The sequence below is a fragment of the Pyrus communis genome, chromosome 12, assembly GCF_963583255.1.
Source record: "Pyrus communis chromosome 12, drPyrComm1.1, whole genome shotgun sequence".
Lineage (NCBI taxonomy): Eukaryota > Viridiplantae > Streptophyta > Magnoliopsida > Rosales > Rosaceae > Pyrus > Pyrus communis.
In genome coordinates this window covers 19,191,925-19,206,007 of record NC_084814.1, presented here as the reverse complement: position 1 = coordinate 19,206,007, position 14,083 = coordinate 19,191,925, and the positions used below count along the sequence as shown (strand labels likewise).

Here is a 14,083-nt window from a genome sequence, read left to right as displayed (position 1 = left end):
TCAGCGGTAGTCAGGCTTAAATGCATAGACGTGTGTGTTTATATATATACAGAAAATCGAGACAGTACAAACTCCAACCTCTCTCTCTCTCTCTCTCTCTCTCTCTCTCTCTCTCTCTGCATTATTTTAAGAAGGAGAAAGTCAATGGCTTCAGTCGGAAAAATTTTTAATTATGACAGGAACATGAGTGATATATTACTTGTTTTTACATAAGTGGTGATAAATTTTATTTTTGAAGTTATTAACTTTTTATCACACATATCCTACTATTTATATAGTAACACGTGATGTACCACCCCGTGTAACGATGACATTGAAAAATCTCTCCTTCCATTGGGGCACTGCATTTAACAGTTTTCTTGCACTTTTTTGCATTATGCAATGATCTAGTCACTGCCGCCCCTCGCCCCCCCCCCCGCGTAATGCTTGCGAAGTCCACTTCCTAATCCACCGCGGTGTGTAGCGTGCATGACCTAGCTTTTGGTTTGATAATACAATTATTTCTGGATATTCGTCTTTAATGTACATTGTTTATTTTTGATGTGCTACTAGAAGAGCAACTCGATAAATTGACAAATTCTGGCGTGAGTAGTAATTTCTGAGATGAAAAGTGATTTTGTTTATAATCTTCGCTGTGTAAATTTCTATTCATTGGTTCTTATTTGCTTAAATTCATTCAAAATATTATAAATAAATGTAACATTCTACATCGACCAACGGAGATGGGGTGATGTGCCTTATATGTACATGTCCACCTTTATATAGCACAAGGCCTTTTGGGAGCTCACTAGCTTCGAAGTTCATCTGAACTCATAAGTTAAGCGAGTTCGGGGGAGAGCATCCCAGGATGGGTGACCTACTGAGAAGTTGCTCGTGAGTTCTCAGAAACAAAATTGTGAGGGCGTGATCGGGGTCCAAAGCAGATAATATCGTGCTACGATGGAGCTGATCTGGAATGTGACATAAATATATGAGGGTGCATAAAAAAATAATGTGTGGAAATTATTTTCCTCTTAATAATGATAATTTCCTTTTCAACAATTAGTCCCAATTTTTTCACTTAAGAACTTGTAGTCAAGAGATACTTTGTTCTTGGTATATTTAGCACTTGACATAAATTTTAATTTTCGTTTATCAGTGCAACATATTGTTCTTGTGTTAGCTATATAAGAAATCTCTCGCGTCAAAAGTTTACTAAACTTTTCATATTTTTATATGGAGTTGAATTACTCATTACATTGTTAATTGATTTTATGGTAAAATATCAACTTTCTTCAGGTATCAAAACATATTGCTCTGTGTGTGAAGCTTCCTAGTCACACATGCTACACGTCACTCAATTTGTGCCCAGTGAGCATCTTCATCCTTGTTCAACTCCTCCATCTTTCTCCTCAGTCTCACTCAATTTCTCCTAAAAAACACAAATTATTACTAAAATGATAAATCCAATGTCGTTTCTTCATATAAACGTACATGTGTTAATCAATAATTACTAAGTGTTGTTCACGTCTTAAGTTTGAAAATTCGTCACTGTGAAAAAAGGAAGAGGCGTGTGAGCATGCTAAAATGTTAACAAATGTTGAGAACTTCAACTTGCTTGACCAGTTGACCTTAGTTCAAATGTTAAGAAAAATATAAACTCGAACGTCAATAATAAATAGAATTTTTATTAGCACTTCAAAAATCTCATTTGGCACTCCAAACTTTCAATAATTAAAAAGAAAAATACATTTGTGAGAAGTGTAGAATGAAATTTTTGAAGTGCTAATAATAGTTCACATGAAAAGGTTTTCAATACTTGCATGTATTTCATATTTTATATATCTTCACATAAATTATATCAAACCGTCAAATTAAAATTATATTAAATATTTAAGTATTGTAATGAATTTTCGACTGTATATGTAATTCGCTGCCGTGTGATCACAGTAAAGATGGCTAATAGAACGTGTGAGCCACATTTCACGCGCGCTTGAATTCATTGACTCTGATGTGGATTGCAATTTTGCAGTTGGACAGGAGACATCTTTCACCACTCGAGCATAACCTACATGTGAGAGAAGCCGTGAACTGTGAAGCCCTTCATTTTTGGTCCAGTATAATAATCCCACCAGCCACCTAATCATCTACTAAAAAAATACCCATCTTTCAATCTCCAATGCAATTATTCAACAAAAATTAACCATATAATTACTCTACTTTTGTTGAATTATTAATGTATGTGGCCATTCTTTTTCTCAATATTCAACAGATATGTCCTTCTTACCTCATCATCTTATGTAAGGGTGGACATTTAAGTGAGTGTATTGACCAACCCTTCTACCAAAACAGATATTGGTTGGGTTGTAGACTTTTAAATTTTTTGTTTTGGGTAACAATTCAACTACTCGCCAATAGGTGAGTTTAGTTGTTGGGTTAAAGTATTATTAGAAACCGATTCACCTGAATATTAGCAATCTTAAACATACATGTATCTTAGATATACACACATATATATATATATATAATTTAAAATTTAGTATATATTAAACACACTTGTTTATCTATACTTTGTTAAATACAATTTAAATATTAAGTAAGACGTAGTGATTTTATAATACTAAATTTACGTGATTCAAGCCTAATATGACATGTATTTTGGATTGTTTGGCACTCATACTCACAAATTTATACAATTACATTCCTAATTTATAAGAAATTGCAACATCCTTTTTTTTGTTTTTTGTGTAAACTATGTATTACTCAATATCAGTTAAAAAAAAAAAAAAAAAGTTGGAGAGTTTATGAGTTATGACTCTACTTACTATATGTTTGATTCTGCAGCCTACCAACGTGATACCTTCATTCTTTAATTAGTTCAGGATGAGCAGAGGGGTAGGTATCAAATTGTCAATGCATTAAAGCTGTGTTTTTCGGCTGAATTTGCGTTTGATAGCAAGTGGAATGTAATGGCAAATCATGGCAACCCTACATACGGATGTATTCATGTAGACCAATATTGGTAATTGTTGGGCTCACAATATTTTACCAAAAATAGTTCAAAGTGGCATGAATACTTGCATCCTTCATGTAGGAATGTGTATTTATTTATTTTATTTTATTGCGTATAACGTATCTTTATCAACGATCGAAATAATTTATTTTTTTAATCCTTATTTAAAGATCATTTCTACAAAAAATTGTTGGATTGAAGATCGTTTAATCATCAAAACGTATCAAATAAATAAACAGTTTATCATGAATATGTTACTTGATACTTATACCGTTGGTTTGTTTTATATATTTAAATGACTAAATGATTTATGATTGAAATAATTTTTGTAGGGTGATCTTCAAATTAAGATTAAGAAATCAAATGATTACAGTAATAAAATTTCTACTATCAAGATACGTTATTCATAACGGAGAATTGAGTTCATCCCCGAAAGGAGGGTTGCAAGTATTATCCTTCAAATATGCAGAAATATAGTGTTTGTACTATATACATTGTCAGCTCATTTTCTAACTCCTTAAATTTTTCAAAGCCTACTTATTGCCCGACATTCAACATCCTACATAAATAGGTAGCAAAGTCCAATTGATGCCTTAGTTTGGTCCAATAAAAAAGTTTGTCAAATCTATAAAGTTCCTAGCTAAGAAATAGTGGGACAATGGAAGTCAACGAACCAAACAATTGAGGAGCCACAAAAATAGCCAATAATACGTAAAATGAGAAAAATAATGTGCGAAAATTATTTCTTGTCGTGAAATTAATCTTATAAAACCTTTCATCATGTGCCAACTAGTCAAAATATTAATTTAGTTCATACAACCAATACAGCTCATAAGTCATATGGCTGTCTCCTAATTTTAAAAAATCTGGCCACCAAACGTGCTGATGAGTGACTGATATCTATCATACATTCCAATTTCCAAACCGTGCATCATGTTAATTAATTGGATAATGTTAGCAGATCAAATTTCTAACTCAAATTTTGTGAACCAAATGAAATGGATGTTGATGATTGAATTATTATTTAAGTGTTGATTAACATACTTATTTTTTATTGGTCACACATTATTTAGTTTAAAATTTTGATCTCCCTAATATTATCCTAATTAATAATTATCTCTCTAACACTTCAGACAGATTAATTAACTCTTAATTAATCACAACTATTTTCAAGCCCAATTTCTAATTAATTAACAATACATACTTTTTTAAGAGTAAGATTCATTAACAAAGTCAATGAAATAACAATAATACATTAATTATTTTATATTTTGTTACATATTACACAAAAACATGGTCAGAGCACAATTATAAAATGAAAGTGCATAATGCATTATATGGGGCAAAAGGATTACTATAATCATTAACAGTTATCATGTTGATTAATAAGTAATTGTCATTTCTTAATTATATGATTAACATGATGAGATATGTCTCAGTTGCACCTTTTGCTCACAAAACCCTAAGATTCCTATACCAGGCTGCATACTTATATTGTACTTCAATTAAGAACCTGTTTATGTATAGGAAGCATAACCAGAGAACAATCAGAGAATACTTGATTACTAAGTTCCTAATTATAATCACTTCCTAATCACCTTCCTAACTATAGTCTATTCTCTTGATTACCGCGTTAGCTAATTGGTAGCATCAAACAAGTACGTACATCTCCACTGTCTATGGCTCCGCTGTCTGCATGCACGTGTATAATAAGGGGAAATTCTGCCCTAGTTTTGGTACTGAGATTCTCTCTGGATCCCTTCCATTTGGATTATCTAGATCCTTCAATCCTAGAGCTGGGGAGAGAGCGAGATGGAGAAGAGGGATGAACATGAGAAGCTGAACCGTGAATAAGATGGAAGAAGATGAACATGAGAAGGTGAAGGCGAACAAGGAATTAATTCTTGTTGTTCGATTTCCAGTTCAACGAATAAAATTGAAGAATCCAAGGATCCAGATGGAAGGGATCCAAAGAGAATCCTATTTCCCATTTGAGTTGAGTTTTACACATTGGACTTTAATTCAATTTTTGGTATATAACCACTAGTCCTAAAATTCAAGTGGTTGAGGAATGTATGGATAATATATATCCACAAGTTAGTTTATACATTTCTCTACATGCAAACTCATTTATGCATTAAAGAATCAACTTTTTGTTGCACCGACAAATAAATGAGAAACGAGATTTAAACCCAAAAAGTCTTTTAATAATACGGTTATAATATGTATATATTTGTTACATTACCATGAATAAACTTTGAATTGGATAGGGGAGGGATCTTTCTAATTTTTCCATCTCTTAGATTCAGTTCCATGGTCAATTCTTAAGTAATATTGTTTCTAACAAGGTCTTGTATTCATGAATGTTGCATTACATGATCAAGCAGCACTTAGACTTTAGACAAGACAAAACATAGTGGAGAACCTGTAGATGCTAAGGTCTCACAAAATCAAACTCTTCCTTTCCTGATCCCCGATGGAACCCAGAAACCAGAAACCATACTTGGAGCTAGAGGTAGAGATTTTGTTCGACTCCCACTATTCATAGTTTCATCCAAATAATGAAAAGAAACGTACAAAATCCAACTCCCACTTCTTCAAAACCAAAAGCGAAGTGATCCTATTGCTGCCGAATTTAAGAGCGGATGATATAAATCTGCCACACAATGGTAAACGCGACAGATATAAATCAACATGCTGAAGCGGGACATCACAAACCCGCCAAGTACTAAGCATAAGCATAATATCCCAAAACATTCAGGAAAAAATTATAGCATGTGAGGAAGTTGTAGTGGGAGGGTTTGACTATTTTATAGTGATTCCATTAATAAAAAAGTAAAAGAAAAAAAGAAACTTCAAAAATGAACAAAAAAAGAAGGTAAAGTTTAAATAATTCATGTCGTGTTGAGTAGAAGATACTCAAAAATGATTCTCAAAGTTTTGGGAAGGAAGGTCCATGTATCCATCCTTCTCCATTTCGTTTTTTTTTTTTTTTTTTTTTATTTTTTGGCCTTTTTCCATATTTTATCTGCTTTCTTTTCAACGAAGTGGACTTAATCAAATATATGATGAAGCAAAGCAACAGCAGCAGTTCTCACCAAAAGTTTTTGCATTGTGCACGCACAGTCAATCACTATATGGATAGGCATAAATACCAGAAGACACTGGATTATGGGGTATTCTCGTCGGTGGATAGGTTAGAGTTGAAGTTTGTGAAAAGTATCGTATGGGACAAAGGAATCTTGTCTATTCCTATTCATTTTTCGGTTGAAATCAAATGGAGAGATGGGGTACCTTTTTTGTTTTTCATTGAACCATATTTAGTCGCATTATGCTTGTAGTCATTAGCCCTTAATTTAGATTAAAATACAACTTAAAATCACATTATTAGGTTATTCATATCTCTCATTTTTCTTAGCGTTCGTGGAGTTTTGTTGGCAAGACAACTATGATGAACTGCAAACTCAATCATCATCTTTTACGAGTCTTGATTTACCTACCCATGAACTATGGGGTCTATTCATGTACCTAGAGTTTGTCTCCTATACGTTTTTATGTATACCAACTTCAAAATTGCTTGAAGGTGTCATAAAAAAACATAATAGGTGCATCAAATTAGTTTTTAGTTATAAGTACCTCATCTTACATTTGGATATAAGATTGAATTCATGATCTTCAGTCTTGGCATTTTCTCTCCTCTCACCAAGGAAAAAAAACTTGCGTAAAGAGCTCTCATAAAACATGAGACTCATGTATTGTTCTACCAAACCCTACATTGGTCTCGCAAGTGTGATGGTTTCTGTAAAACGACAATCTTACTGAAGTTTCCCTCGACTTTAGGAGCTCACGTTGTTAGATTATTCACTTAATTATTCTTGTATTTTTACCAATTAGGGAGGAACCAAGTTTCCCTCGGCTTTACGAGCTCACGTTGTTAGATTATGCACTTAATTATTCCTTGTTCCTTTGTCAATTAAGGAGGCCGGGGTATTCCGAATGGACACTAACAACCACCCTCTTATCGAAGTCAGTAGTCGATACAAATATATATAGCTAGAAGGCCTAAAGGGAGAAGATAATTGCCGGAAAAGGGGCAGTTAAAATATAGATGTGTGTTCAACTTGGCAATACATAATACGTTTGAATTCATATAAAAAGACCATACAATCTCGACTGGAAAAAAAAAAAAAAAGGATTAAAAAACACTATACTTGTATTATTGACATTGACAATGCCAGGAATTAGTAGTAGTACAAAGGAAGCAAAGGTACATAATTTGAGATTACAAAACAAGCGAGAGTTCGTGAACAAATGTGCAATATCAAACGAAACTCCATGAACGAAATTTGATCCAGCCTATCTTGCTGTAGCACCTCCATATCAGAAGAAATCAGAATAGCAAGAGTAGATAAATTCCGGCGATCATGGTTAACTAGGCCAGGGCGGCACAAGGTTGCCATCCGTGGTCAGTGTTTTTCTAAAATGTCGAGGAGCGTGTTAAGTAAGGTGGTAACAACTTTGTGGTAAGTAGAAAAAGAAGGTGGGTGGAGTGAATATAATGGAGGTGGAAACTGAGGAAAAAAGCACTCATACTAAAAAAAACCCAGCACTAAGTCAGAAATTCAAACCCGAAATAGAGAGAAGAGTTCGAACACAAGAACTGAATTAAATAAGACCTTACAACTCGAGTCTTGATCGCATTAACACAAGGAATTTGACTTACGAACGACATTAAATTATTGTTAAGGACGACTAAGATATGGTGACACTATCTTTTAGATAAGCTGATATAAACACAGCCAGTGCACTAAGAGAAAGAACTAACAGAGGGCCTGCAGGAGCCAATTTCTGTGTAGCTGCTAATCGTATACCTGAAACCATGGTACATGCATACGATCGTTATTCATAACAGATATTTAAGTTACTATGTACACACTTGTGCATAGAATTTAACAAAAGCATGGTACAAGCATACCGAATACCGCAGCAAAAAGAAATGCTGATCCAAAACCAAGGGCATCACCAATAGCTTTTGTCTCTGGTGTTTGCAGCAGATAGTAAGCCTACAAGCATAGCAAGTATCACCCATTAAACTGGTGACAAAACCTTTTTGTGTATCAACGTTCATTCAGGGAGAACACTCTTAGGACTATTCAGATTCATTATTTGGATTTTTTAAACATACCACAGAACCACAAAATTATCGGTATCTTAGAAAGGTAAGAAGGCAAAAAGGAACAAGAAGCTCAATTACATGAACAAAAACAGAATGCGTCACAAAGCGAAAGACTCTTGTTATTTTGAATTTTGATAGACATTCTTCAACATGAATAAAGATAACTTCAGGAAGCATAAGCTCCAAGCTATAAAACCTTGCAATTAAGGCCTTTGGCCTAGTCTCACCTCCTCCCCATGAACAAATAGGGATGAAGAAAGTTCAGGGTACCACGTCCCCGGGATGAAACAAATTGAAGAAAACTTGCAGTGTATTTTGCAATAATTTGAACATAATAAAACATTAATATCGTGTTCACATAAACCCATGGGGAGTATTGTCAACTGTTAACAATTCAAAGTGCTTGTACAATTTTAGTGATAAACTTGAGTGCGGTTCCCTAGTATCGTTAATTAAGAGCAAGGAAGCTTATCTGCATTATCTCGGACTAATTTGAGGAACATGCAAACAACAAAACATATAGACTACCTGCATTATTTGTCAATGATGAACAACATGCTCGTCCCTTCTTTCAAGCAACTAACGCTTTTTACGAAATCTTGAATTCTGTGGTTGCCAAGTGAAACACCAGCAGAGGGATAATGGGTTGGAAACAGGATGTGGAGTGTTTTGAAATGCATTATACATTATATACGACGATCATTTCTAGCACTATTTAAAATGATGCAGCTGGAAAATGTAGTGTGGTATTCACTCTTCATAAGTGGAAATCACATGCATTTGTGCAGGGGTTCCGAAAGATTTGTACTTGGTACCCTACGAAGGACAATGTGCTAAAGACTTGGCTTGAGTAAAAGCTTGATCCAGCATTGAAAGACGGAGGTCGACCCCACATCTCTTTCTGAAGATTTCTGATTGATCCATCATCGGTTGTTGAACAATGACAAAGGAAGCTCAGGTGGTTTAGCTCTGAATAGTGTTAGTGTCTGATTATGCTCAGATTAAGAGCTCAGATATTACCTTTCATCAAGAAACCATTAGGGAACTCGACTGAAATGATCGATTTACAAATCCCAATTGCTGAACTTACCAAAACCAAATTTTGACGACACATCGATCATCCTTTAAGGACACATCAAACAAATACTGAAATCTTTTCGGCAATTGGGATTAGTAAATTGATTTTCAGCGTCTCAAAATGTGTTTACATGAAAATTATCACGTGTGACTGCCAACATTATTGCACATGTAGCATTGTAAATCAAACAATTGAATTAACCCAAAAAAATAATTAAGAAACTAAAATTCACCAACTTATTGAAACTTGAAAGTAAACATAATTTAGTGTTATTCTGCTCTGATAAAAAAAAAAAAAAACAATTTAGTTTTAATAAGGAGTCTTACAGTTGCCATTAGAGCTGCTCCTGAAACACCACCGAGAAGCGACCCCTTGCTTCCTGTTCTCGAAACTGCGATAAAAAAAATAAAAAACCCACCATTCTTGAAAAAAAAAAAGCATGTATTTTTGGAGCATTTATCTGTAATTTTGCGGAAGAAATGAAGAGATTACAAGCAAAGAAGCCGCCGCTGAGGAGGAGGAAGCCGTATACTGCAGAGGTAGCCGGAGCCATCTCCGCCAGCTGAGAAGTGCACGAGAACCGACGACGGTGCGTTTTGGGCACGGCTTTGAAGCTTGTGTTGATCGCTGCCAATAGCCCATTTCCCGCAGCGTAATCGCAGCGAAAGGGATGGGGGTTGGAAAACGCGGGAGATTTGAATGTGGGAATTCTGCGACGGTGTTCGTACAAACAATTTCTGGTCGCCGGCGAAGCCAACTGCAGCGTATACGACGACATGATCCGGCGATTTCAGTGAGTTTCCGAGTTGCGTTGTGGAGTTGCAGGTGTGTGTGAAAATGATAAGGTAGCCGAGCGGACAGGGAGAGTGGGTAACCGGGGCGCGCAAAACGAGGTCGCCAATTTTACTTGGGCTTTGACAGAAGCCCAATTTTGGGTGAGGGTCTGATCCATAGAATGAGATTACAATCATAGTGTGGTGTTTCGAATTAATAATAACTACATAGAATGGGATTACAGTCATCATAGTGTTTAGATTTAATAATATAACTTCACGTGTAACATTATTAGATGGAATAAAACCGAATTTGTTTCATGTAATTTGCTTTCCTGATTTGCAGAAATGTTAGTAGTCTAATTAACATAATTATTGACGGATATAACGATGTCGAGATTAATATTATTTGTTATAGACTTAAATGACAAGTGTGGTAAAAAACTTTTGAATGAAACTTTATAATTTTTTTTTTATCACAAACGATATTAGTACTTCAAGGTATACTAGCATGTGAGATTCGAATATGAGGCATGATGAATTCAAATAAATAAAAAAATTCTATCCACGATTATTTGTATATTACTGTATTCTATGTCGGGATGGACGATAAGTGATAGTGTAAAAATTTAACCAAAAAATAAAAATCAAAGCACGACTTCATTATCAATTGCATGTGGAGGAGACATTTCTCGTTCAATTTAGCTAAAAATAAGTAGAATGACTACTGAAATTTGAAATTTGAAATTTATGTATAAATATTTAATGAACAAATTGAAATTTATGTCATAAATATTTAATGAACAATAATGTTAATTTAATGGCAAATGAAAATTCAAAGGCAAGGAGAATATAAACACGTGAACTTTAAAAGTTTAAAGAAAATGAAATAGTGTGCAATCTTGTGAAGGCTAAATGATGCTCATATTGGACGTCACATGAATGTTGCTTATATAATTTTTCAATTTTTTTTTTTCAAAAAGAGGACCGACTGATGGCTCGCCACGGCGGTCCTCCTTTCCGGGAGTATTAAGGAGTACGTTAATGCATGTGTCTAAAAGCATCTCTGAAAACTCTACAAATGTTGTTTTACAAATACAAGTTTGTTTACCTATGTGACTGTTTGTTCTACAAAATAATAGCATTTTTACTTCAATTAAAAAAAAAAATTGATTAAACATGTTCAACAAGAATATGATTTTAACTCTAGCCCATTTACTATTCTTCAATTCAAATATTCCAAATTTAATTCTTTACAATCCAGTCATGAAATAATAAACAAGTTATTGATGATTTGTGGAGTTTGATGAAAATGCTTTTGAATAGGATTACTCATAATTTTGTGTACAATCTTCTCCTTGTTGCTAAAACTTATGGGGCTTTGGTCTAAAGATTGTTCACTGCAAATTATTTTGGTTTTTTTTGTGAGAAATCTTAAATCGAGAGTATTTTTGTCAAATTAACCTCTCGTTGAATTGGTGGTTTCTTCTATTTAGCAGAATTTTTTCACAATAGAACCAAAATGATTGACAATTAACACCCTTAGAGACAACTTCTATCGATTTTAAATTTAATAGACCAAATAATGAGCTATGACAATCTTAGCAACTATTTCAACTAAAAAGCCTAGTACAAATTGTCGGAATCTTAGGAATCCTCACATCTTAACCATTCATCGTGCATCATGCGGTCATAAATCATTTGACTTTTTTATTTAAAATTAAACACAAATAGTACCTAACAAAAACTAACCACACGATATACGATAAACAGCTAAGATAAGATGATCCTACCCGGAGAGGATCCTCTTCCCAAGTTTACATCTGAGATTCAGAATCCTTATTAAACCAACTTTCTTTTACATTTCCTCTATACAATCAATTCACCAAGTCGTCAAATCAACGGCTGGGATCAATCAATGAAGCAAGCAAACAACCAACTAATATACGATTTCTTTGTCATGAGATAGTGACTGTAGAAACGAAACAGACGATACTTTCTCCTGAATGGTTTCCAATATTTGAGTAGCCGAAGGCCTCAGCGTCGGTGACTGACGCAAGCACGTTGCCGAAATACCAAGCATGGTCTTGGCCTCTTCGAGGTCAAACCCCGCCGCGCCCAGCCGCGGGTCCACCAACTCCGCCGCCTCACAACCGCCGTCTCTCAACCTACTCCCCACCAAAGTCGTCAAGAACTGCCCTTTCTCGGAGCAAAACGCCTCCATTCCCGTCACGAGCTCCAAGATCAAAACGCCGAAGCTGTACACGTCGTTTTTCTTCGAAGCGATTCCGGTTCGGAGGTAGTGCGGATCGGTGTAACCCGGCGAGCCCATCATCGTCAAGACTTGATTTCTCATCGACGACGGCGGTTGGACGGTTGAGGAAAACCCCATCTTCGCTGATCCGAAATCGCAGAGCTTGCAGTTGAGATTTTCGTCGAGTAAGATATTTGAGGCTTTGATGTCCATGTGAACGATTTGGAGGGCGCATTTCTCGTGCAGGTATTCTAATGCTTGTGCGACTTGGAAGGCGATTGCCATTCGGTTCTTCCACGGCAGTGCTGGGGTGGCGTCTCCGCCGTGGAGCTTCTCTTGGAGATTTCCGTTGGCGACGTACTCGAAAACCAGAGCACCCTCCTCTGTTTCACAAGAAAAAATATAAAACATTATTATTTGAACAAATATGGATTGAAGTTGAACCCACAAAGAAAATAAGAACAAATCACAAATTAATGTCAAGAAAACTGTACAGTATTACAACCCAACTGCATCTGACACAAAAAAGCTGGAAGTGTAGCTGAGTGGTAGAAACACTAGATGCTTCTTTAGCAAGCAAGTTTTCTCAAAGGAGTAATCACTAAGATTTTTAACAACAATTACACATAGCAAAACGAAATTTTATGATTCGTTTGAGATTGCTTTTTTAGAAAATGCTTTTACTTTTAAGCAATTTTACTCGAATTAATTTTATTATAAACACGTTAAAATTTTATTAAAAACCAATTGCTTGATGAAAATACAGTTGAAAGGCTTTTTTAGAGGTATCTGATAAGTGCTTCCGGGGAAAATGCTTTTACGAGTTGGAAACCTTTGTTTTTTTTTTTTTTTAACTAGAGTCGGAAACGTTGGCTCAGCTGTCAAAAAACATGTTAAGCACAATCCTAACTATGTTCTTAGTTTATGGACAGACCTTGGTTTTCGGAGTAGCCAAGAAGCTTGACGATGCGGTGGTGCTCAAGGCGGAGGAGAATATCGAGTTCTTGCTTAAAAACCCGACTCAGCCGCTCGCTGCCGTTGTGGATCTTAATTGAGCAGAACCCATCGCCCGAATTAGGCCCCGGGTTTCGTGCCAAGTACACATTACTAAACCCGCCAGTTCCAATCACCTTGGAGAAGCCATCAGTAGATCTCTCTATCCAATCCCAACTCAATTTCTTCACGCTAAACTCCCCGCTTTCTTCAACATGGTCCTTCTCCACAACGATTCCATTGTCTTTGCGTTTTGATCTGAATCCGAAGCATCTCATTACCACCATGACTGAAACGATGAGGAAGACGGCGGCGGCGGAGATTGTGAGAGATGTGACGAGGGTTTTGGAGGTGTCGGCGTGGGAAGATGGTTTTGAAGGGAAGGTTGACGGTGGGTTGGTGGAGGAGAGAGAGGAAAAGGAGGAGAGAGAAAGGGTGGCGGTGGTGGTTGTTGGGATGGAGCGGGAAGCCTCGGAGAAAGTAGAGAGTGAGGAAAACAAAAGTAGGGAGGTGAAGAAGTAGGAGTAACAGCAGACAAAATTGTAAGCGTGTCGGCTTTGTGGAAGAACTTGGTCTTCTTCTTCGAGGTTAGATTCGGCCATGGAAGGAGGCACAATCTGACAGGGGTGATCTCGATTTAGGCATAAATGAAACAAATGGGCAAGCTTCATTCCTACTTTCCCACATACAGATTTGAAAACGAAAAGGAAAAAGAGAGCGTATTTAGATCTCTCACCCAATCAAAATCAAGATCTTAGTCTTTATTTATTTATTTATAGATTTCATAAATTGAAAAGCAAAAGACCAAAAAAAATAT

General features: G+C 35.7%; 2 protein-coding genes across 2 annotated transcripts; both read right to left on the bottom strand.

Annotated features, from left to right (window-relative positions):
* Positions 1–7,566: 7,566 nt before the first annotated feature.
* On the bottom strand, positions 7,567–10,123 carry LOC137710761 (protein FATTY ACID EXPORT 4, chloroplastic). Its single transcript, XM_068449885.1, has 4 exons — positions 9,739–10,123; positions 9,573–9,637; positions 7,968–8,055; positions 7,567–7,863 (listed from the first exon to the last, which is right to left on the bottom strand). The coding sequence occupies exons 1-4, from the start codon at positions 10,022–10,024 to the stop codon at positions 7,745–7,747; spliced, it is 558 nt and encodes a 185-aa protein (XP_068305986.1). The 5' UTR covers positions 10,025–10,123; the 3' UTR covers positions 7,567–7,744.
* Positions 10,124–11,825: 1,702 nt separating this feature from the next.
* LOC137710760 (probable receptor-like protein kinase At1g33260) lies at positions 11,826–13,981 on the bottom strand. Its single transcript, XM_068449884.1, has 2 exons — positions 13,208–13,981; positions 11,826–12,656 (listed from the first exon to the last, which is right to left on the bottom strand). Exons 1-2 carry the CDS (start codon positions 13,935–13,937, stop codon positions 11,959–11,961), a joined length of 1,428 nt encoding a protein of 475 aa, XP_068305985.1. The 5' UTR covers positions 13,938–13,981; the 3' UTR covers positions 11,826–11,958.
* Between the last annotated feature and the right edge of the window lie 102 nt (positions 13,982–14,083).